The following is a 26,263-nucleotide window of genomic DNA, read 5'->3' on the forward strand; positions in this document are numbered from 1 at the left end:
AACTCACCCTTGGTACTCGACAGAATAGTGTATTATTTCTTCAGGCACAATCACTGGGCTCCATGTCAAGACATGCTTCATGTTGGTTGATTGTACAGAGAGGTTCTGAGGGGCAGGCAGAACAGCCACTCCATCTGAGACCAAGGCAGATAGACAGGCTGACAGGTGAGATCAGGGGGCTGGCATCGGGGGAAATGCCACAGCTTCAAGTTAGTTTCTAATGAAAAGCCAAACATGCTTAGGAACTAGAAACAACTCTAAAGTCACCATACTTGTGTTCATGCTAAATTTTTGCTATCATCATTGTAATTCTGCCTTTGGTGATTGAATGGCATGTTAATATTAATAATAATAATGGCTAATATTATTGAGCACTTACCGTGTTCTATCTAGGCCGTGTGCTAGGTTGTCACATGATTATCTCATTTAATCCTCATGACCATACTGGGAGGTAAGGACCATTAGTTTCTCTGTTGTACAAATGAGGAAACTGAAGCACATTATGTACAACCCTTATGTCACGTTGATCTAGATGCAGGCCTTGACTCTGCCACTTACTATGTGACCTAAAGCAAGTTGCGTAAACCTGAGCCCCCCACCCCTACATGGTAAACCCATACTGACTCCTGCCAGCTTCTCATCACCACCTTCTCCTGCTACTGCCATCCTCAGGTAGCAAAGCAATTTGTTTGTGTCCCCAAGAAGGCCAAACAGGGCGCAGCTGCCATCTGAGAAGTGCAGGCTCAGGTCTGCCGTGGAAGGAGTCCAGTGCAGAAAGGCACCAAGCCAGCTCGGAGACTCCGCCCCAGGCAGCCTGCAGCCCTCTGAGCCAGCCGGGATTCAAGCACCTGCTCACACAGCTGTGTGCTCAGAGTGTGCACACAGTGGGTCTACAGTTTGCACACAGAATCAAAGAGGCCTGTGAAGCTGAACCTGCCCTCGTAAGGACCTTGCAGCCTCAGGGTTCATCCTTGCGTGTAACCCAGGGTGCAGTCTGGATCTTCCGATATGGTCTTCCCCTCCGACTTTCACACGCTCTTCTTTTAATGCCCAACACCTGCCTCCCTTTGCTGTTACAGTTGCAGTGATAATATCGACAGCATGGTGTGTATGAGGCTGGGACCCTTGCCTGGGACTTTTCATCTGTGTGCCTGTCTCCAGATTGGCACCTGCTGTTCGTTATCCAGCGCTGTAACCGCGAGAGGATGGGTGCTGCTGGGGACACCCCACCTGGTGCCCTTGCTTCTTCCCTAATGTAGGACCCTTGTGATGCATCCTGATCTCACCCTCAGCATCCACGGCCTGCCCTGTGAGGAAACACCTAGGGTACCCACAAGGGAGGCTTCCTGCCCTCCCCACCTTTAAACCTGTAATCACCCAAGGGATGAACAGGAAAAGAGCCAGCTGCAGTGAGGCCACCCGGGAGGGTGGAGCGTGGTCCTCTCTGACATCCTTCCTCTGGTAAAGTAGACAAAGCATTTCCCTAGTCAGATATGCGAAGATTATAAAGCTATGTAAATATAAAGCTCTAATTCATAATTCTAAAACTCTCAAAAATGAAATCTCCTGGCCCAGATGGTTACACTGGAGAATACTATGAAATAGTTAAAGAGAAATTAACACCAATTTTATACAATCTCTTCAAAAAAATAGAAGAGGAAAAAGCACTTTCCAACTAATTTATGAGGCCAGTATTACCCTGATACCAAAATCAGGTAAAGGTAGTGTGTATTTAAAAACACAAAAGCCTACACATCAATATATCTTATGCACTTAAATGCCAAAATCTTCAACAAAATACTAGCAATCCAAATTCAATAATGTATAAAAAGGATTATGCACCATGATCAAGTGGAATTTATTCCAGGTATACAAGCCTGGTTCAATATTTGAAAATCAATTAATGTAATCCACTGCATCAACAAATTAAGAAGAAAAATCATACAATCATATCAGTTGACACTGAAAAAGCATTTACGAAATTCAACATCCATTCATGATTTAAAAACAGAAAACAACAAAAAACCTCTCTTCAAGTCAAGAACATTAGGGAGTTATCTCAATTTGATAATGACCATCTATAAAAAACCTACAGTTAACATCTTATTCAATGGTGAAAGACTGAATTCTTTCCCCCTAAAATCAAGAACAAGGCAAGGGTGCTCACCCTCATCAGTTTTACTCGACATTGTACTAGAAGTTCTAGCAGCTGTAATAAGGCAAACAAAGGAAGTAAAAGGCATTACAGATTGGAAAAGAAGTAATTGATCTCCCCCTATTTGCACGCTACGTAGAAAATCCCACAGAATCTACAAAAAAACCTCCTAAAACTAATAGTGAGTTCAGCAAGTTCATAGGATACGAGGTAAACATTAAAAATTAGTTGTACTTTTAAATACTAGCAATGAACACTTATACACAGAAATTTAAAATATTTACAATCATTCCCTCCCCCAAAAGAAAAGCTCAGGTGTAAATCTAATGAAACATATCTAGGATTTGTATGGGGAAAACTCCACAATGCTGGTGAAAGATTTCAAAGAAAATATAAATAGATGGAGAGACGTACTGTGCTCATGAATCGAACAATTTGACATAGTTAAAATGGTAATTCTCCCCAAATTGATATACAGGTTTAACGTGATTCCTATCAAAATCCCAGCAAGGTTTTTTGTAGATATATACCAGCTTTTTCTAAAATTTATAAGCAAAGGCAAAGGAAGGAGAATAACTGAAACAACTCTGAAAAAGAATAAAGTGAGAGAAATCAATCTGCCCAATTTTAAGACTTACAGTAATGAAGATTGTGTGGTATTGACAAAGAAATAGACATATAGATTGATGAAACTGTATAGACATCCCAGAAATAGACCCACACAAATATGCTCGACTGACTTTTGGCAAAGGTACAAAAGCAATTCAATGAAGGAAGGATAGCCTTTTCAACAAATAATATTAGAGCAACTGGATATTTGCAGGCAAATAAAAAACCTCAACCTAAATCTCACACCGTATGCAAAAAGTAACTCAAAGTGGACCACAGACTTAATGCAAAATATGAAACTCTAAACTTTTAGGAAAAAACATAGAAAATCTTCAGACCTAGACAAAGATTTCTTAGACTTGACACCAAAAGCAAGATCCATAAAAGGAAACATAAATGGGCATCATCAAACTTAAAATATCTTGCTCTGCAAAAGACCCTGTTAAGAGGATGAAAATACAAGATACAGACTGGGAGAAAGTACTTGCAAACTATATCGCACAAAGGATTCATATCTAGAATATATATACAAAGAATACTCAAAACCCTACAGTAGAAAAGCAAACAATTCAATTAGAAAATGGGCAAAAGACATGAAGAGTCATTTCACCAAAAAGTACATACAGATGGCAAATGAGCACATGAAAAGATGTTCAACATCATTAGCTATTAGGGAAATGCAAATTAAAATGTCCCTGAGATAGCACCACACAGCCATCAGAATGACTAAAAATTTTTAAAGTAACAATACCAGACCCTGGTGAAGGTGCAGGTAAAGTCACTCATACATCGCTGGTGGGAATATAAAGTGGTACAGCCACTCTGGAAGATAGTTCAGCAGTTTCTTGTGAAACTAAACTTGTAATTACTATACAACCCACCAATTGCACTCTTGGGCATTTATCCCAAAGTAGTAAAAATTTATGTCACACAAGATCTGCACAACAATGTCTATAAACAAACTGGAATCAGCCCAGATGCCCACAGGTGAATGATTAAACAAATTATGGTATATCCAATAAAAAGGAACAAACTGGGGCTTCCCTGGTGGCGCAGTGGCCGATGCAGGGGACACGGGTTCGTGCCCCGGTCCGGGAAGATCCCACATGCCGTGGAGTGGCTGGGCCCGTGAGCCATGGCCGCTGAGCCTGTGCGTCCGGAGCCTGTGCTCCGCAACGGGAGAGGCCACAACAGTGAGAAGCCCGCGTACCGCAAAAAAAAAAGGAACAAACTATCACTACGTAAAACAATCTGGATGAATCTCTAGGAAATTATGCCAAGTGAAAAAACCCAACCCCCCAAAAGTTACATACTGTATGATTCTCTTTTTATAACATTTTGAAATGGCAAAATTTTAGAAATGGAGAACAGATTAATGGCTGCCAGGGGTTAGGAACAGTGGGGAAAGGCACAGTAGGGGGAGGTTCTAAAAAGGCAACAGGAGTATCGTTGTGGTACTGGAACTGTTCAGTATCTTGACTGTGGTGATAAATACACAAACCTATTACACACACACACACAAGCACACGCTCGAACGAGTGCAAGTAAAGCTGGGGAAGTCTGAATAAGACAGGTGGATTGTATCAATGATGTCAATATCCTGGTTGTGATATTATGCTATTGTTTTGCGAAATACCATTGGGGAAACTGGGCTTTCTGTATTATTTCTTATAACTGCATATAAATCTAGAATTACCTCAACAAAATTTCAGTTAAAAAATACAAACATAGTGTCATCACACCTAAAAATTTAGCATTAATTCTGATTATCTGCATGACAGGATACATTTTAAAAGACCATGAAAGGATAAATTCAAACAGGATGAAATGCACCTAGGAGAAAAGTAAAGTTGTAGAATTAGGTGCAGTCAATTAAATCAGTGAGGGACACCTGTTTAGGGTGGGAGACCTAACAATTAGGTGTCCTAATGACCAGGGCACTCATCAAGGATTTAAGCAACTACTCTGAGGTTGAGTTTCTGGGTATATCTTTCTTCATGAGGGGCACACAGGCAGGACAACAGCAAGAGATGTCCCAAAATTTAGGTGGCTCCATTATGTTATGCAGCAGTTTGCACTTATGTAACTGTCTTCTCCTACCTGTGAGGTTCCAAATCTAACTCCACTATGGGCAAAATACTCAGTCTCATTCCTGTCTTAAAATGAAAACTACTGCTTCTTTCTGAGCCCTGTAGGCAACATCTTCAATATCTTTATGCCATTTGTACCGTATATTCCAAATTCCATCTTTGTTTCGCTGTTGTTTATGTAGCACACATACACATTGGGAATGAGATGGAAAATCAGTAATGCCCATGAACTACTGATGCCAGGGGATGTTTAATTGGGTTACATAGAAAGCATGGTGGCCCTACATGAGGAAAAATCCATTTTATGCTAGGACACTAAATAGGGAAGTCTATTTTCAGCTCAGACTCCAAGCTGAGAGTGACTCCTTTCACCTATGAAGGGTTTCATAGGTGAATCCCCTCCAGTTGTTAGACAAGGCTCACTGTGGTCCTGAGAACACAATTCAGTGGAGAAAAAGAAAACTTTGGGGCTTCCCTGGTGGCGCAGTGGTTGAGAGTCCACCTGCTGATGCAGGGGACACGGGTTTGTGTCCCGGTCCGGAAGATCCCACATGCCGCGGAGCGGCTGGGCCCATGAGCCACGGCCGCTGAGCCTGCGCGTCCAGAGCCTGTGCTCCGCAACGGGAGAGGCCACAACAGTGAGAGGCCCGCGTACCGCAAAAATAAATAAATAAATAAATAAAAGAAAAAGAAAACTTTGTTATCCACCCACCATTCTCATTAACAAGAAATGTCATCTACCAGCCAGGAGTAATGTGTATTGAAGTCAAGTCTCTGAAGAAACCAGTTAATAGAGACTCTTCCTGATGTGAATGAGTAAATGCAAAAACAAAGAATACACTCAAGGCAGGAGGGGAGAGTACGCTTACAGTGTGAACGGGAAAGACTACTGGCCACAGAGAGAAGGGTGCAAAATTGGGAATAATTATTTCCTCAGCCACACTGGATGAGAATTCTCAACAGAGCTAGACCAAGATATTGGAATATCTTCTGTATAATCGTTTGGTTCCTTGTGAATAGTTATGCTCCTGTCACTGTAGAGAATTGTTCTTGTTCTAGCAGTCTGACTCAGTATCTCAAGAAGGCCCACTGGGTGGAGCCTCTTGGGTGTTTCCAATAGAGGCTTGAGCCAGGTGACTGTGACTATTTAAGATTCTGGTGCTCAGTGTGGCAGAAAGTAGCTAAGCAACACTTTTTGCATAGAGCTGCATTCACAAAGCTGATTCCTCTTTCTTGCGGCCTATTAGTATTCTATTGTTGCTGTAACAAATTCCCGCAAATGTAGTATCTGAAAACAACACAGATTTATTATTTTCCAGTTCCATAGATCAGAAATCTTACACAGGTCTAACTGGGCCAAAATCAAGGTGTTGGCAGGACTGCAGGCTCCAGGGGAGACTGTTTTCTTGCCATTCCCAGCTGCTGGTGGCCACCCACCTTCTTGCGCATGGCTCCTCCTTCCTGCATTTTTAAAGCCAACAATGGCTGGTTGAGTCTCTTTCATGCTTCAAATTTCTCCTGCCTCTTTTTCTGTCCTCCCATCTCTCTCTCACTGCATCCAGGAAAGGTTCTCAGCTTTGAAGGACTCATGTGATTAGACTGGGCCCACCCTGATAATCCAGGATAATCTCCTAATCTCAAAATCCCATAACATTAATCACATCTTTAAAATACCTTTTTCCATAGGAGGTAATGTATCCACAGGTTCCAGGAATTAGAACGTGGATGTCTTTGGCGGACCATCATTCTGACTACCTCATGGGGCTTGCACTTCAGGGGATATTGATACCATGAACTGACACGATACCCTAAAATGTCTCCCTCGAATACAGTAAATTGTTTCAAGAGAATCCCCTTGTATGTGACCAGAAGAAGAAAAGAGCAAGGCTGAGCTAGGACATGGCTGCTAAGCAGGTTGCCGGCATCACTCGCTGCCTAAGTAACTAGTGCCCCACCCCAGCTTCAAAAGGTATGCAAACCAATTCATGCCTCAGGAAAGTGATCTACTGCTTCAGGATCTCAAGGTATGGTCTTTGGATCAGCAGCATCACAATACCCAGGAGCTTATTAGAAATGCAGACTCTCAGGCTGCAAGCTGTGCCCTACACAACCAGAATGTGCATTTTAACAAGATCCCCCAGGTAATTCATAAGCATATTAAAGTTTGAGAAGCACTGGTATATAGAGTTCTAAATGGTTCTCAACCTTGGTTGCCCATGAGAATTACTGGGGAGGTGGCTTTTTGTGGGTGTTTTTTTTAAGTTTTATTTTGAAATAATTTCAGACTTACAGAAGAGCTGCAAAAATAGTACAGAGAGCTCCCATATACCCTTCATTCAGCCTTCCAGGTGCACATGACCATAGTACAAATATGAAAAGGAAGATATTAACATTGGTCCAATATCAATAATGAAGCCTCAGTATTTATTCGAATTTCACCGATTTTTTCCCCTAAAGTCTTCCTTCCTTCCTGCCTGACTTCCTTCCTTCTTTCCTTCCTTTTTTTCAGGAACCAATCCAGAATCCCACATTTAGTTGTCATATCTATACTTAGTCTTCTTCAATCTGTCCTCAATCTTTCCTTGACATTTTTGACGGGTACTGGTCAGTTGTTTTCTAGACTATTTCTCAGTTTGGGTTTGTCTGATGTTTTTTCATGATTTGATTAAGGTTGTGCATTTTTGGCACATACTCACAGGGAATACATGATGTTACTATGTCTTATTACTGGTGGTGTTTACCTTGACTACTTGGTTAAGGTGATGTCTTCACTATAAAATGACCATTTTCCCCTTTATAATTAATAAATAACTTAGGGGAGATACTGTGATACTATGCAAATATTCTTTCTCCCCCAACTTCCATCCAGTAAATTTTGTGTTTATTGGTGGATATTACTTGCAACAATCATTGCTGCGATGTTTTGTGATTTTCTATGTGTTAACTGGAATTCTGTAAGAAATAGCTCTTCCTTCTCCACCATTTGTAATAGAAATTTATTTTATTCTATCGGTTTTTTTTTGTTTTTTGTTTTTTTTTTCAGTACACGGGCCTCTCACTGTTGTGGCCTCTCCCGTTGCAGAGCACAGGCTCCGGACGCGCAAGCTCAGCGGCCATGGCTCACGGGCCCAGCCGCTCCGCGGCATGAGGGATCTTCCCGGACCGGGGCACGAACCCGTGTCCCCTGAATCGGCAGGCGGACTCTCAACCACTGCGCCACCAGGGAAGCCCTATCGTTATTTATTTTGTTACTCAAATCGTTCCAGCTTTGGCCATTGGGAGCTTTTTTGGGTTTTGTGTCCTTTTGACTTACTCCCATCTCTCACTCTCTTTTTTCATGTTATTTTTATTAATAGACTTTTAATTTTTAGAATAATTTTAGATTTATAGGGAAAAAACGCAGACAGTAAGTACACAGAGTTCCTGTACACCCTTCACTCAGCTTCCCCTAATGCTAACATCTTATATAGTCACAATATATTTGTCAAAACTAAGAAACTAACATTGTACATTACTATTAACTAAACTCCAAACTTTATTTGGATTTTGCCAAATCTTCCACTAATGTCCTTTTCTCATTCCAGGATCTAATCCAGGATCCTTGTTGCATTTTCCCCATCCTTTTTTGAGCACTTCCTTCCTTACCACAAGATGCTCCAAACTTCTATTTTCTCTTCCCAGTTATGGAATAAACCACTTCTCTAAGGAGCCCCACCCAGGAAGTTTTGAAAAATCCCAAAGACCAGGCAGCACCCTAGATTAGTTAAATCAGACCTCTGGCTGTGAAATCCTGGCATTTGTATTTTTAAAAGCTCTCCAGTTAATTCCAATGTGCACTTGAGGTTGAGAACCACTGATCTAGACCTTACTTCAGGTACCTGAAAGATAGTTAAAACTATGAACGATATACGATATCACTTATATGTGGAATCTAAAATATGATACAAATGAACCAATCTATGAAACAGAAATGGAAATCATGCTCATAGAGAACAGACTGATGGTTGCCAAGGGGGAGGGGGTTGGGAGAAGGGATGGAGTGGGAGGCTGGGGTTAGCAGATGTAAGCTTTTATATATAGAATGGATAAACAGGTCCTACTGTGTAGCACAGAGAACTATATTCAATATCCTGGGATAAACCATAATGGAAAAGAATATAAAAAAGAATGTATATATATATATATGTATAACTGAATCACTCTGCCATACAGCAGTAATTAACACATTATAAATCAACTATACCTCAATAATAATAATAAAAAAAACTATGAATGATAAACCCCTAAAGACTTAGGTGTATTTCCCAGCAGGTTCTTATGTTCCCTGCAGACAGAAAACACTGTTTTGTTCATATCTAACCACCCAGAACGTGGCACACAGCAGGCGCTCAGAAATACAGAATGAATGAAAACGAAACAGGTGAACCAAGTCTTGGCTCCTTAGTGAAATTAGCCTCAGCCTGATTTTTCCCCCCAAATTCCTATCTCACATTAGACCTTTGTGTCATTCTGAGGTTTATGCCCACCACAAAGCCCCTGGGCACATTTCCCAGGCAGAACCCCTTGCATCTCCTCCCTGGAATCGCCATGCTGGCTTCCCCTCACTGTGTCTGCTGTCAGCTCCCCCGTTGGCTCTGTTCTGCCACCTTTACCTCCAACAGCCCTTATGGCAAATGTGTCAGAAAACACAGCAACATCTCCTTTATTCCTTTTGCTTTGTCCTTCCAAACTTTTTCTGGCCTGCTTCAACGTCTCAGCTTCTTCTGCAGAGAAGTACAAAGGGCACAGGCTCTGTAGCCAGCAGAACCAGAGTCAAATCCCAGTTCTCCCACTTAATAGATGTATACGCTTGGGCAAATAGCTGAACCTCTCTGAGCCTCTCTTTCCTAGTGTATAAAATGGGGGTTATATCACCTACCTTGCAGGATTGATGTGAGATGTCAAGAGAACATTTTTGCTAATCCAGAGCACAGTGTGCGGTCATAAATGGCAGTTGCGATGGTTACTGTCGCTGTTATTACTGCTGTTATTATTACTATTATTATTATTATTGGTAGTGGGAATCAGTTTCCTGAATTACACACTATTATTTGAAAGGGACAGGGCAAGGCAAATAAATTCTGTAAAAGAGAGCAAGACCTCTACCCATCTGTCCCAAGGATCTAGAGTAAGTAGTAGAAGTTCATTTAGACATTGCAGAAATCATTGCAGGCTCCTACACAGTCCAGAGTAAATGGTCAAAATTGCATAAAAGGCAACCTCAGCTAAAGCAAATAACTGCTGACACCACCATCGGTTTGCATAACCAACAGATGAAAAGTAACATCTTCAGAGTGCCTTTGTTTGCATAATCTCGTTTGACACCTCCCAACCGAAAGGTAGCTGTTTTGACCAATTTGCAGATGAGGAAACTGAAGTGATAAGAGATATATTCACTGAACGAGCAAGTGATAAAAGTCAAAACACACACAGGTCTTTCTCACTCTGACATCCTTGTGGCTTCTACCACTGGTGGGTTTTTTTTGGTTGTTTTTTTTTTTTTTTGGGTGGGTGGTGGAGGGGGACAGGGATGGTTGTTGTAGTTTTTTGTTTGTTGTTTTTATTTCTGTGTAAGTTTACAGGTGGCAGAAGAGTACTCACCTCCAGGTCTACTTGAAATAGGAGTCTTCAGGAAAAGGCTTAAAAGACTGGACTACCTCATTGAAGAAAATGTCAAATTAAAAAATGGGTGAAGGGGATCAAAAAATGTAAATTTCCAGTTATAAAATAAATAAATCATGGGGATGTAATATATAGCATGGTGACTATAGTTACTATACTGCATATTTGAAAATTGCTAAGAAAGTGGGTCTTAAAAGTCTTCATCACAAGAAGAAAAAATCTGTATGGTGACAGCTGTTAACTAGACTTATTACAGTGACCACTTCACAATACATACAAATATCAAATCATTATGTTGTACATCTGAAACTAATATAATGTCATAGGTCAGTTATACCTCAATTTAAAAAAAAATCAGGAAAAATATGCTGGCCTTTCCCCTTCTCATTTGGCCACCCCGTCTTCTCCCTTTAGCTTAGTGGAGGAGTGTTTTCCTAGCAACTTGTTTGTGCCACCAACTAATCAATGAATCAAGTAACTAACCGATCAGCTAACATGCTGAGCCTATGCTAGGGGCTGTGGGGACGCCAGGAAAGATGCCTAGGCCCTGCCTTCAGGCCAGTGTAGGAAACAGAAATAACCCACTGAAACAGAGTACATGGGGTCAAGGATCAAAGGAGAGAGGTCTGGGAAGGGTCTGCAGGAGCAGGGATCCATCTGGAATGATGATGGGAGGACGGGTTTGGGATGGGGTAAGGACTGGAGAGGGAGCTTCTGAGGGAAAGAACTACAATAAAGACCAGGAGGAGGAAATGGGGGGGTGATGCGCCAGCTGTGAAGACAGCAGCCGCCTGTGGCCCATACTTGTTTTCAAGGAGTAGTGAGAAATAGGATTGGGGCCTAAATATGGTGTGTCATGAAACAAACAGCAAATTTGCTCATCATGTGCTGAGACATAGAGTTGTGAAGGGTTTTGAGCTACACAGGCATATATTTGATGTTTAAGTCAGCTCTAAACATTTGCTAATCACCTCGGCACTGATTTGTTACCTGATTTAAACTAACCAGAATAATTAGTTCTCAGTGTTAAAAAAAAGAAAGTACTCAAGACACCCACAGACATTGCAAAGTGCCTAGGACCTTGGTGTATTCAAATTAGAAATTTCTTTTAAATGTTAGTTGACAGGAAGAAACATCAAAAGTGAAAGCTGCGATTTCAGAACAATAACATGTAGGTGCAAGCAGCCAGAATGGAGCAGAGAAAATTATGTAATCTTACTGGCAGGCAAAATGCCCCAAACCAAATACTTTTTAAAATGGTATGGAGTACCTGACTGCTACCTTTTCTGAAGTGACCAGGAGAGAATTCCAATTTTCATAAATCTTGTACCCAATATTAAGGTTGCAAATTATGTCTTTCTATTCACGTGTATTTTGTTAGAATCTTTACTTAAACCTGTCCTTACAGTGAACATCTCTGAGGCACACACAAAAAGACTGAGATAATAACTATGTTGTGGCTTTTAAAACTAAATAATAAGATAAATAACAAAATGCATGGATCTCTGCTAACCTTTAAACTATTTTTCTGATGCTTTATCTTCCTAGATTGTTCTGTGGACATTGAGAGATTTCTAAACAGAATGCAGGCCTTTTCTCTGTGGGGATGGAGGATTAGGAGGTGAGAAACCTTTTCAAAAACAGACATAAGATGTTGTATGCATATATTGCAACCCCAAACCCTGGGAAAGTATTTTTCACCTTCCTAACCTACATTTGAGTCCCAGACTGTAAGCGGTATTCTGATTCATACTTACCCACGAGCAAACAAGGAATCAAGGCGTAGGAAAACCACATGATAAGACTTGTCTCGATTTCTTCTAGAACCATTGTGAGGGTCTCTGTTTGGCAGGCTCAGTTTGACCTGGAACATTGTTTCCTTCCAGAATGAAGCACTCTTTCCGTATCAGCCATCCTTGCTTCGGAACGCAGAAGTTGGAGCTGAGTCTGAGTCGCTGTAAAGCCTGAATTGTTCTGGAAAGAGGAGCCAGCCCAGATACCTCAGAAGAGGCGGGCTGGGCAGCACCCTCCTTTCTGCCCAAACCCAGATGTTGCATCAGGGGGTGTGGCCTAGGAGAGTTCCAGAGAAAAGATAACTGGGAAGCTTAAGAATCTGCATGGGGGAGATACCTGGATCATAGGCTCTGCTCTGGGGGACCCTGGTGGTCTCCAGAGGCACCCCTGGCAGTAGCAGGCAACATTATCTGAACTTCTTATCAAATAGCTGTTCTCTTCCAAGTCTCTCTCCTGTGAGTTCGTGCAAGCTAGGTACTGATTAGCTGTTTATCTACATCTCTACTTCAAAAAAAGTAGAGAAGTTTAAAAATTTTTTTCTAAATATCTTTTATAGAGTCAGGAGGTGAAGAATATATAGCTTCATATGTGCTTGCAGCTGCAAAAACACCTGGAAGGAGATAGAGAAAACTACCAAGATTGTTTACCTTGGGGCAAAGGGAGTGGGAATTGGGAAGACAGAGGAGAAAAATGGGAACGAGACTCTTTCCACCACCTTTTGTTTGTTTGGGGATTTTAAAAAATTGTTTTTATTGTGGTAAAATACACATAACATAAATTTACCATCTTAACCATTTTTAAGTATACAGTTCAGTGGTATCAAATACATCCAAATTGTTGTACAACCATTACCACCATCGGTCCATGTAACTCTTCATTTTGTAAAACTGAAACTCTATATCCATTAAACAATAACTCCGCCTTCTCCCCTCTCCTGGAAACCACCATTATACTTCTGTCTTTATGATTTTGACTACTCTAAGTACCTCATATAAGTGGAATCATGCAGTACTTGTCTTTCTGTGACTTGCTTATTTTCACTTAGCATAATGTCCTCAAGTTTTGCCCATTTTGTAGTATATGGCAGAATTCCCTTCCTTTTTAAGGCTGAAAAATAGTCCATATACATTTTGCTTATCCATTCATCCATTGATGGACACTTGATTTGCTTCCACGTTTTAGCTATTGTGAATATAATGCTGCACTGAACACAGATGTACTAATATCTCAAGACCCTGCTTTCAATTATTGTGGGTGCTGTTATATTTTTATATTGTTTGATTACTGAACCATGTGAATGTATTATTGAAAACTTTATTTAAATTTTTTAAATTGGAAGGAAAATCTTATGATAGGGTTTGGCCCCTTAAAATGTCAGTTTTTTAAAGACTCTAAACACTCCACATGTGCAAACACCTCAGTGGAAAGAACATGAATTTTAGAGTGCAACACATTTTGGTTCCAGTGTCAGAATTTATTTGCAATATAACCTTGGGAAAGTTACTTATTTATTCATTCAACAGACATTCACTAAGGGCTTTTATTATGTACTAGATCCTGGGAATTCGATAGTTCCTGTCCTCAACCAAAACCTAGTAGAGAAAATGGACATGAGAATAGTCACAAATCAATACTGAAAATGAAGTGACAGAAATATTCACAAGGGAATAAAGGAGCATTAAAGAGAAACACCTAACCCAGCCTGGGGGATCAGAGAAGACTTCTTGGAGGTGACTTTGGGCTGAGTATTAAATGCTGAAAAAAATCAGCCAGCCATAGCGTGTTTGGGAAACCACGAGAAGTTTGATGCTACTGGAGAGCAAGGTTGGAGTGGCAAGAAATGGGGCTCGAAGGTAGACAAAAACAGGATTCAAGAGAGAGCTTTGAATGCCTTGTTGAGGAGCTCAGAGTTTATCCTGAGGCAATGAGGGTTAAAAGCTCAAATCTAATCTGTCATTCCCTGTATTTGAGCTTTAAAAAATTTATGACTAGGGTAGAGAAAATCGTGGAAGCGGCCAGAGTGGAGGCAGGTGGGCCAGGAGGGAGGGATGTGGGTCAGCCAGTTGAGAGATGTTGGCTTCCACTAGGTTTTCCCATGTCTGTAGAGAGAAGTGACTAAATTCAAATGATGGAGGTAGAATTGACAGCTCCTAGATGTTGAGTGGATTGGCGGAGGAGGAGGCAAACATGATTTTCACATTCTAGGTTTGAATAACTAGGTGGATGACAGCATCTCAACCTAAATAATGTTAAGGAGGGTGGGATGGGAGCAGGGCAGGCGGGGTTGGGGATGGTACAGAAAAAGGCTGCATGTGTTCAGTTTGATACACTCGACTTTGAGGTGCTCATATGGGCAGGGGCAGTCTCCAATATTCAAATGATCTTTGTCTCAGTTTATGAGTGTCAGGGTATGGCACCACTTCCCCTACATTCAGCATTTCATTGGTAGCTGAGACCAGGAAGTGGGTGAGAACATTCAGGGAGAGTATGTAGATTACAGAGACGTGTGGATACGCTCCAGGAGAAGACCTGCATTTAAAGGACCAGTACAAGCAAAATGACATAGGAAGATATAGGAGCAATAAATAGGTCAGAGAGGTGGTCCTGGAACAAACTATGGTCCTGGAAATGATGAGGGATGGAGTGATCACCAAGGGGGGTGCAGAAGAGAGTCACTGAGTAAATTATCAAAAAATGTCTCCTGGATTTACGTCACCTAGAAGGTCATTTGTAATCTCAGTAAGAGGAGTTTCAGCAGAGAACTTGGATCAGAAGCTAGATAGTTGCAGGCTGAGGATTGGATGGGAAAAGTAGTGCTCTTTTGATGTGAAGGGGAAGAAAGCAACTCTATGAGCGTCATTTTTATAAAACAATGTCTTGCATAATATTTGTGGGAATTAAAGAATGTAGACAAAGCACATTAGCACAGTGCCAGGGACACAGTAGGTCTTCACAAATGCTGTATTAACCATTTGTTATATTAATAATATTAACAATAAATACATTAGGGTTTATTTGCTCTGACTGGCTGGCCCTTTGTGGGCTGCCCATCTTTCACTTTGGCCCCTGGATCAGCAAAAAAAGCTTCCAGTTGGTGCCCCTGGATCAGCAAAAAAAGCTTCCAGTTGGTGACACCTATTAGAGGGTGGTCATTAAAAGCATGGGCTCTGGAGCCAGACTGTCTGGGTTGGTATTGGTACTCTGCCACTTACTAGCTGTGTTTTTTTCGCCAAGTCTTTTAAACAATGTTTTAATGTCCTCCTCTGTAAATTGGAGACAACTGTAATAGTACCTAATTCGTAGGGCTGTTTTGAGGATTATATGACATGGTACACTTAGAACAGAATCTGGCAAAGTAAATATACAATAAGTATTCGCTGTATATCTTTTAACTACATCAAGGTCAAAGACACTTGCTGCATCCTCTCCTTGATCCCTGCACTCTATACACATTTCCATATATTATACGACAGACTTGCAAGGTATTGATAAAATTTGATTCCCAACTTTTCAGATGAGCACACATCTGAAGTTTATTTACTGTAGATCCCAGAGCCAGTCAGGGATGGAGACAGGAATTCCAACAGAGATCTGCCTAACTCCAAGTTCTTTCCACTCACCTTACTACCTCCCAATTAGTATCAAAGGAGGGCTCACAATGTGTCTGAGGGACGTAAAAGAGTTAGTGATCTAGGAGATCAGCAAAGGCTTTAGAGAACAGGCAATCCTCAATATGGAATTCCAAGGATGTACCCGTTTAGATTTGGATAGGAAAGATGTGCTTGCAGTTAAGCATTCCAACTGGGAGAATGGCATGGGAAGGCCCAAGGATGGAAAAGTTGAGGGGAAAACAGACTGAGGATGAAAAGAAAAAGGAAAAGGAAAGTAAACAGAAAATGGGAGAAAGAACAAGACTCATTTAGTTATGCGATGGGGGAGGAAGAAGAGTTGTTCACCAAACCTTGAGGTGTTAAGATAGCTCAACCTGGGCATGGGTCCCTGTCAAGATGCCCCTGCCCAGCACTGCCATGTTGACAAGGCAGTACTGCCTGCCAATCCTTCACAAGCCACTGCAGAAAGTCTCTGACCTGGGCTCAGCACACCTCTAGGGGCACTGAGGGGTAATGCTACCTGCCTGCCACAAGCTTTTGAATGGCAGATCCTCTCAGGACTGGTCCATGAATCAACAAGGAACTCAGAAGATCCACCTCTGCATGGGCCATGCCACTGGGTGAGAACCTCTGGAGGGCCGTGCCTCACTTGCTAGCCCCTACCCTTGCCTGGATCCCCAACTCTGATCTTGCCTTTCTCTTCCGGCTTTGAGGAACTTCTCTTTCTACACTTTCTCATCAGCTGGTTGTGATAATTTTGTCAATGCAACATGCCAAAACCAAACTATCCTCTAACCTGTTGCTGCACTTCTCAGATTAATTTCCACGGCCTTCCAGAGTTGAAGATGATCAGTCGCCTATGCCTGAAGATGAACCGCTGGAAGAACAAAGCTATTTCCTATCATAAACAAGTACAGTCTAGAAATAGGAATTTTTTTTCCTATTACACTATTTGAATATTTAATTACAGAAAGAAAAGCAAGGATTTAAAGGTTTTTGTGGAAAAGTAAAGAGTGGGGAAGGAAAAGGAGATTGATGGTCAAGGAAGAGAATCCTAAGCCCTCTGAGCCCCATAGGACTGGGACTAGAATGAAGCAAGGGAGGCACCAAGGGTGCAAAATTTCAGGCACTCACTCTTAGGGTTGTGCAAATGCAGGGTAGGTCCTGGTGCCCTGGCACAGACCACATGGTCAGTTAATTGCAATAACCCTTCCTTGCTCTACTTAACACAAAATAGTTCTCTTCCCTTTACCAAGATTCCTAAATATCTGTCCTGTGTTTTAGCACATCTGACATTTAATTGTAACCCACCGTCTAAATTATTACTATTATTTTTCTGGAAGTAACACAGTGTATTTAAACAGTGGAATTCTCCTTGTCATAGATTTTTCTAACTCCCGCTTCCACTGAGTCTGCTCCAGATGTAACTTTCACACACTTTCAAGCTCTGGTTTTCAGGGTTCTTACAGCCCTTTTTCAACCTCCTCTGAATATTATTTTCTTCAATTTCCTGCCTCGTTTATTGTCTGGCACCAGTGCAGAACATCAGGAATTTAACCTCCCTTAACCTCAATTCTTTCCTTAGGGGGTGATGAATCAAAACCCTTAAGTCTGTCAAACTGCCCTCCTTCCTGTAGTTATAGCTGATTCTTTTCTATGTGACATTTCCCAACAACTCCTCTTAAGATGTAGAATCAGGCCTTATTCAGAATAGTCCTTTGTACTTAAAAGTTCCGTGTTTAAATAAAACAAATACCATTTTATCCAATTCTAAAATTTGAAAACCAAAAACAATGCTCTGTAATAGCGAAGATCTTAATAATTTTCAAATGATTTTGATTGCTGTATTTTGCTGTATTTTCAGCCATTCACTGGTTTAATCCTAGTCATCAGTGATTCTATTAAGTGAAGCACACAATATGCTCAAAGTCTGTTTTATGAGGCCTCCAACCATCCTATATAAATTAACACCCCACTCTCACTCTCCGACCTCCTCATCTTGCTCTGTTTTTTCTTCATAGCACTTCTCCATTAGGCATTACATCACTAGAAATGAAAGTTTTAGGACAGCTTTTGGACAAATTTGTCCATTTTCTTCACTATCATTTTGCTAGGTTAGAACAGTCTGGCACCTACGCAATCAAACATTTGACATGAGGTGGTTGGATGGTTGGTTGAAGGATAAGTATCTCCAAAAGCAAAACAAAGACACAAAACCATACACATAGATATAACCGTTCAAAAAGTATTTTTCTCATCTTGACGCCAAGTGATTAGCATATGCGCTGATGAAATCAGTACTTGTTTTCTTCTACAACATCCCCCTTATCTATAGTCTAGAAACCATATCAAAACAACTAAATGTTTGGCATTACTTGTTCCAAGAAAAGACATGCTTATTCTGGGATCACTAATTTCTTCTACAAATGCTCAAAAAAAAACAAATTTAATAACCATTCCGGTATTTAACCTAAAACAGACAACACTTTAGTCTCATTCTGGACTCCACCTGTCTCCATAATTTCCTGAAAGCTATCTCCAAATGTTCTACATAGTTTCTGAGCCTAGAGATTTAAAGCAACTAAATACCTTAACTACCTTAGATGTCTATTCTTAATTGTCTATTTATGCTTGTCTTCCTGTTCGAGAGTCATTATCATTCCACGAGGTACAAGAAAACATGGAGAGGAAATTGAGTACTCTTTGTCTTCTTTGTAGTTATAACTACAAATAAAATTTGCAACATTATTTCAAAATACTGAGACCAGCTTTCCCTGGAGCTTTAAAAACAGCTTAAAAAAGTAATCTGAGTGGAAACATTTAGAAAATCAGCCAGTCCAATCGGTAAATTAAAAGTTTGTGTGAATCCTTTGTAGGCATCAGGCCAATTCTGAAGTATTTGAGATAATGAAAGTGCTCCAGCCAACAAACATACCCTCAAAAAGACACTGTGGTTTAAAACATTTACCTTCGTGAACACCGCCAATAATAACAAAAACTCCTCCTCCTGCTCTTCAAAACCTCACCAAGCCCAGTTTATGTTCTACTCATTAAACAAACAAGTCTCAGCAAACTGTATACTTTCAAATCACAAGAACCCCTCATTAGTAAACAAGAAAAATATATTCTTTGGTCATTTGGTTTTAGGTCAACAGCAAAAAACTAGGGTGTGGAGTATGCACAGCATGCTGGTCTGTAAGAGTTTAGAAGATGACAGAGTTGAGTCATATAAACTTGCTAAACCAATAGAACCAGTTTATCAGAAGAGAGGAGCTTCCTACCTTGCCTCGCAATAGAATAAAATACAGGTTTTCCCCAGAAGCAGTAATATGGCATTTTCAAAAAGTTCACTGGATGCTGTTCAAAACATAAAATGAGGATGTCATCTATCCTGTATCAAATGTACTTTAAGTTAGAAGCAACCTCAGTTGTGAAGCCATTCGAAAACAGTTAAAGGATGTATATAAATACAGGATTACAAAGGATTTCCTTTTCTTCTAGCAAAATATTAAAGTGGAAAAGTTAAAGCATGCTGAAATGCTACATTCCTTATTGATTTGGACATTGCACCTGAAGCATTTCTGCAAAATGGTAAGTTTCCAGATAACTCCAAGTTACAGGAAAAACAGGGAGTAACAGTAACTGCATTTGGAGACTTGAACTAAGGGGGAATAAAGGCTGGGAAAGAGCCTTTTTTACACTTTTAATTTTGTTTTTAACCATATGCATTGGTAAAAATAAGGGAAGCATCCATACCATCTGATGCCTTCTGGGAATTCAAATTTAGTATTATCAGCTTCTCATTTTTCAGGGGAAAACAGAACTCTGGATTTTATGTGAAATCCCCCAATTTTAAAATGTTAACAATTACTTTTTTAAGCATTGTGGGTTGAACTGTATTGGTTGTATCCTGAACAGGGCACCTTGCAAGATGGGAGAAGGGTAGTGGTGGTGAGTTTCGGACTCCTCAACAGCAAAAAAAGTGGCCAGGCTTGCCCAGAGAAGAGGTGCCTTTTCCTAATTCTCACAAGGTACCTACACAGACAGTAGTGGTCCTGCTTCTCGCAATCTCTGGATTAGATGATAGAATTAAAGCATTAACGCTGGAGATAACTTATGTGCCACTGATCTATCCACATATCTATGAGGATAACATCATTCTAACAATCCAAGTTGCTCATCTGCTAGGCTTTTTATCTTCCAGCAATGGCAGTTGATTGCACTTAGGCCTTCTGATTTTAAGTGATATGTCTGTGACACACCATCTTTAATAGTGCCAGGTGCCTGTGTTACTGTGTACAAAGACGTGTAATATATGTTTGTGAATATGTATTCAGCTGAACTTAAGGACTTATGACCAAATAACAGATACAGCAGCAATAGCTTTTTGTTACTGAGTTTATATAAAGTTCTGAAAAACCTTCTTCCAAGATTTTGGAGAAGTTATTTGTAGAAGTGGGTTGGGCAGGGTTATGTGTGTTATGAATATTTAAATTGATAGCTAAGCATCTCCTCACAGGTGGAAGAAAACTACTGTAATACTGCTCTTCCCAGGACTTTCCTCCTTGTCTAAAAACAAGCGCAGAGAAGCCAATGTGTCACAATATAGAGTGTATCAGGCTGGGAATAAGGAAACCTGGTTTCTAATACAAGTCCTGCTACTAGCTAGTTATGTAGATGTTTTCTAAGATGGTTCTAGTTCTTAAGAAAATTAATTCATGCTTTTAAAAAACAGTCATTGATGTAAAGATTGGTTTTAAGACTCTTAAAAAATTGATAAAATGTTGAAGTAGAAAATTAAGTAGTTCCCAGTGAGGTTTCATCACATAATAGGAGGAGCACACAATAGCTATCATTGGCACACATGGACTATCTAGGAATTCCCTAGTTATTATAAATCTAATTATGGCACAGAAATATGCATTCTGCTTCCAGTGCTACTCCATTCCTAGCTACTTTCTCAAAATCCTTAACATCAGCTCTGCAGGGTTTGCTATAAATAGCTCATGTCTGTGATACAAAGTAGTAATTGAGTTGCTCCTCTCCTTTTTTTTTAAACAAATATCCATTTTTTAAATAAGGAAGACTGGGGGGTGGGGACCACAAAGAGGTGGAAAATAAAAAGAAAGCATCATCAAATGTTTGTTTAAAATTAAAAAGATGTTTGCTACCTAGTCATTTTACAACTACTATAAAACTATTTTCCTCAATTTATATTCAAGTGATTTTACAGCAAAAAAGGTAAGAATACATGACTTTTGTTTCCATTAAACTTGCCTACTAATAATCATCTTAATAAACAAAGGGGGCTGAGGAAGATAATGAAATATGAACTAAAAGGCTTTAAAAGCAGATGCAATGAAGATAGAAAATTGTACAATGTCTGTATTTGTTAACTCCTATTGCTTAGTGGGAGAAGTCAGGGCTGCCACCCAGTGGCAATGTAAGTCTTTAAATGATTTGAAGATTTAGAGAATTAAAAAAACATTTAAAATAAAATTTAAAAAAACCAAAATCAAAAACCTCATGAATTAGACAACTTCAATTTTAGAATCAGTAATTCTGGTGTCTTAAATGTCTGTTCATAACATATTAAAGAATGGAAACATTCATTTGCGTAGGCAGCATTGGGGAAATTTTTTAAAATCTCATGACTTTCTACTATTTACTAAGTTATGTGGTTTTAGTAAGTATTTTCTATTAAAATATTGAAAGTACTTTGCTTAAATTAAATCTCCAGAATTTACAGTGGGGGGAAAAGCTGTGACCATAAAGTATAACTGGTTTTCTTCTGTGATGTATAGAAATAGATTAAATACACTACAGTAGCCTCTCATCCATACACCCAAACTTCTGCTTGATAAACAAAAACTTAATAGAAGCATCTGCAAATATAAGATTCTAAAAATAATTTTCCCTTACCATTAGCACATCACATCTTTTCCTCAGGTATACATCAATTTTAGTGTCCCAGTCAATAAAATTCAAAGCTGAAAGAAGAAAATGAGAATAGAAATACTATGCCTGATAATTACTGATTTTTTTTTGGTGGGGTTGGGGAGAACCAAGTATCTCGTTGACTCTTACTTCTTCAAACTTTGGCCGTAGCTTTTTTCACATTGACACAGATATAACATATTCAAAAACAAGATGCTTTGGTAAAATAACACTAGGGGAAAAAAATAACACTAGAGCATCCATTTACAGTTTGAAAAGCTAAATATCTCAGAGACTGTTTTGTTCTCTTGAATAACCAGATGAGAGAGAAGCACCAAAAAAAAAGAAAAAAAAACTTAGGAATTTACAGATTTTTGTTTCCAACAGTTGTAAATTTAAATTGTACAAGATATGTTTTCTAACCTATGTCCCGTATGTTTTGCTTTACACTGAAAACAAACAAATTTTGAAAAATAATGACAGACACAACATACTTGATATTTACAATGGCTTGTGACAAATATAATACCTGAAAATAATTTCTAATTTTCCATTTATTATTGCTATTTAGTCACAGAAAAGATTAACAACTCTCCAAGAAATTTATTTTAGCATATGCCATATATTGATATAATTGATATAATAATTTTATATGAAGAGAACCATTGCAGAAGTAACTAAGGTGGTCCCCTTACAAGGAAATAAAGGAAAGGCAATAAAGAAATTCTTCCGTATAAAGACTTTCGATTTGCATCATTTTTTCAAAATATAAAACCTTAATATTAGAAGCGAAGAGAAAAAGAGCAAAAAAACCAATGAAACAGAAGACCAAGGATAAGGAATTGCTCTATGCAGATGTCTGGCATATGTAGTATATATGTATGAACTGAGTTATAATAAAAATACTTATGTATTATAGTCAATTTTCATATAGAGTTAGAAACAGCAATTTCCAATCAAGCATGACTGGAATGATATTTTCTCAGTCTTCACATGACGAATTACAACTGTATAGCAGTCACTTCTGGTCAGCAGTATCATGATAAATGCTTGATAAGATACAATTTTTCTCCTTGTTCACTTGTAAAAATTGGTGCCTTTTTGTAATGTTCTACAAGTTCTTCCATGGTGCTGAATTTACGCTGCCCAATGCAGTAGACAGTCTCTTTTAGTTGGACTTTAAAATGCTTGTTTTTCCCTTGTGCTTTTAGTGATACTGAAAAATCATTTGGCTAAAAGAGAAAAAAATTTTGAAAGACATCTATTAGCATTTTTATATTAAACTAATAACAGCTAAAATGTGAGCACTTTAAGTACTAGGCACAATACTAAATTATTTATATGAATTATCTCCTTTACGCCTCAAAACAAACCCATTTTACAGATGAAAAAAAAATCAAGGCTGAAGAGAAGCTAAGTTGCCTAAGATCATCCACCTAGTTAACAAAAGAGCCAGGATTCAAATAGAAGCAGCCAGACTCTTAAGTCTCTTAACTATTACGCTCTACCTAACACCAGGGCAAATCCTTTAGTTTAACATCTGAAGCATAAAAACTATCTTCTCTCCATTCAAACTACTGGAGAAACATAGGAGAAAATCCAAGACATCCACCCCTTTTCAATTAGTAGCTAACAGTAGCTGTCTTACAGAGTAAATACTCTGAAATCTCAAAGATGAAGGACACAAAAATGAGAACTAATTTAAACTCTAATAAGAGATCATAAACTCAAATGCCTATAAGGGGCAAAAAAGAAATGTAAACAATGGCCAGGGTGGCTATATAGGGGGAAACAACAGTACATGGCCAATCTAAAGGAGGTGGCCACTTAACTGCAATTGTTGCCTTGTAGGAATACGGCTCAACATTGACAGGCCTTCCAATTTTAAAAGGGAAATCTGATGTCCAAATTCTTATACTAAATCTCCCAATATTTAAAATCTGACAATGAATTCAAATGTTTAAAAACACTGTACAGGTCAAATGAAATATGACTATTTGAGACCTCTACTTCAAAAATTCTACTACTAAAAGTAATGGTATATTTTGGATAATATCTATGCTTAATTACCCACAAGAAAATACACAGTATTTTGCAATCAAGTTTTAGGTTTTTTTTTTTTTTAACCTTACACTCTTCTGAATAGTCTATATCAACCTCTTATACAGTTACTGCCAAAGTTTCAAACAGTGGGTTTCTTGGAAACATCTTATGGTTATTTACCACCCACTCCAGGGTCACTCCCTTCTAATCCTTCTGCCCACTGCTTGTCCTAGAAAGTAGGGCCAGGTCAGGCAACTAACAGAAAACAAATCCCACCACTCTTCCCTATCATCAATCACCTTCTCTTTCTGAGGGGTTATGTACAGGCCCCCATTTCCTGAACTTCACATCAGGCAGTTCAATTAATTTCAATCTCGCCCTCTCATCTTTCCCACCCCTCACCCCTTAAACACACACACACACCACTCAAACAGATAGGTTTTCTTTCTTTCTTTCAACCTTCTGTACAATCATACATTAACTTTTGTACAAATACATATACACAAAAAAAGCCAATACTACTCATGGAAAAGTAGTGATATCCTTTATCAAGGAAAAATAAAGGCCATTTTTAAGGGAAATGAGTATTGTCAAATTCTAAAATCCTAGATAGTACCCAAAAGAGCCCACAAAACTATTTTCTTATTCAATTTTTATGGTTTTACAGTTTTATTGTTTTACTAGTATTGGAACAGAATTTATCTTTTATTGCAAATGCACTTCAAATACAGAGTGCATGTTCAAATGGGTTTCTGAGGTATGTAATAGTGTATTCCAACTTCCAAACAAGCAATTTATAAAAAAAGCAAATATCAATTTTTTAAATTCAGGGATTTCCTTTATTGTAAGGATGACAGTGTATCCATTATGCAATTTAAGAAATGTTTTTCCCAGTTTAGTCTACTGCATTGTTCTACTCTCAGTGAAGAAACCAATGTTCAATTTTCTCCATTTTTCAGTTTAATGCAAAAGAAAATATTTCAGGAAGGCAAAACCAACAGAACTAGGACAAGGCTTTTAAATAATCCAGGGTAGGGCTATATATTACTAAAAATAAATACACTTGGAAAGAACACTGACTTTCACTAAGAAACTTTACATATTTTAGCAAATATACTACCTGGTTAATTTTAGGGAAGCCACTTAACTTCTCTAATCTTCTATTTATTTTTTTAATACTCAGAGTTCCATTTCCATTTACCTTTGAAAACCAACTTACCGAAGATTCACTATCACGAATGAGGAAATCACCTTCATGCCCTCTTTCATTTAATGCCATTTCTGCTTGGTGCCTGGTGACTTTCCCATAATACCATGGATTGCCAGCAAACTTTCCAGTGAGTGAAGGCCTAATGTAATCACACTGTGGAGGCGATGGTTCCAAACCTGAGGTTAATGGATTATTCTGCATAATGGTAACATAGTTTTTTGGCACCAGACCAACCATTCCATTGATCTTCCTGCATTTCCACCACTCAGGGTCATTTTCAGGTTTTTCAATAACATCCATTACATCGCCTTTCTCAAAATTAAGTTCTTCATCATTGGACGAGCTGAATGGGTAAAGAGCCTGTACCACATGTAACACTTGCCCAGTATTTAGGTTACTGACGACTGCTGCTAATTTCTCTGACAAAGAACCCACATGGTCACCCAAAGGACTGTCGCCTTCCTCAGTCACATAGTTTGAAGGGAACCATCCAACATGTCCATTGTAGCTACCCCGCCACCACCCATCACTGCATTTCTCCATGACGATCACCTTTGTCCCTTTTATCAATGACAATTCATCCTCTCTCTCTGCCATGTAGTTAAATTTTACATAAGCAGGCATGTTGAGGTCATACAGACGTTCCCCTGGGTCAACAAAGCTATCATCAGCAGGAGATGCAGAATCTGGCACACTAGGTTTTCTTTTCACTTTTCCAATGCCTGTTTAAATAAAAAAGGGTAATGAGAATATAAAATAATGATAATCAAAAACACCAATTGATTCATTATTAACAAAGTATCTTCAATTCTGTAATTCTTTCAAGCCTTTTAACTAAGATAACAAATTCCGTCCTTCCTTCCTTTTTCCCTCCCTCTTTCTCTTTCTTTCTTTACATCCTCACGACTTATAAAGGCTCCAGCAAACCCGTATTCTTCTTGTCTTACTTTATTAACTGAGATTCTATTAACTTGCTGTATAGAAGTAAAATAGTAACTTAAATCACAATTTTATATGCAATATAAAATTGTAGTTAAGTCTAGGTAATCCTCCCATTTGCTTTCTTAGTTCCCAAGACCCAGGTTGCTCTATTTATTTTACCTCATGTTTATTTTAAAATAATATATCCACAACAGCAGAGACTTTTGCTGAC

General features: G+C 39.1%; 2 protein-coding genes across 6 annotated transcripts in view; both read right to left on the minus strand.

The window, feature by feature from the left end:
• Window positions 1-12,356, minus strand: part of IL20RB (interleukin 20 receptor subunit beta) — a 30,600-nt gene extending 18,244 nt beyond the window's left edge. The window contains exons 1-2 of one of the 2 annotated variants that reach the window (XM_029213634.1): window positions 12,273-12,356; window positions 8-134 (exon numbers count right to left, since the gene is read on the minus strand). In XM_029213634.1, the coding sequence (XP_029069467.1) occupies window positions 8-134; window positions 12,273-12,345 (200 nt within the window). In that variant the 5' untranslated portion in view covers window positions 12,346-12,356. Of the gene's footprint in view, window positions 1-7; window positions 135-9,772; window positions 9,812-12,272 lie in introns of those variants that run through there. The other variant, XM_029213635.1, reaches the window with a different exon arrangement.
• Window positions 12,357-22,218: 9,862 nt separating this feature from the next.
• NCK1 (NCK adaptor protein 1) overlaps window positions 22,219-26,263 on the minus strand; it is an 83,275-nt gene continuing 79,230 nt past the window's right edge. For 2 of the 4 annotated variants that reach the window (XM_029215516.1, XM_029215517.1), the window contains exons 3-4: window positions 25,120-25,832; window positions 22,219-23,089 (exon numbers count right to left, since the gene is read on the minus strand). In XM_029215516.1, the coding sequence (XP_029071349.1) occupies window positions 22,895-23,089; window positions 25,120-25,832 (908 nt within the window). In that variant the 3' untranslated portion in view covers window positions 22,219-22,894. The remainder of the gene's footprint in view (window positions 23,090-25,119; window positions 25,833-26,263) is intronic. The other 2 variants (XM_029215514.1, XM_029215515.1) reach the window with 2 other exon arrangements.

The sequence above is a fragment of the Monodon monoceros genome, unplaced genomic scaffold (assembly GCF_005190385.1).
Source record: "Monodon monoceros isolate NGI ecotype Baffin Bay Population unplaced genomic scaffold, NGI_Narwhal_1 Super_Scaffold_11, whole genome shotgun sequence".
In the NCBI taxonomy this organism is placed as follows: domain Eukaryota; kingdom Metazoa; phylum Chordata; class Mammalia; order Artiodactyla; family Monodontidae; genus Monodon; species Monodon monoceros.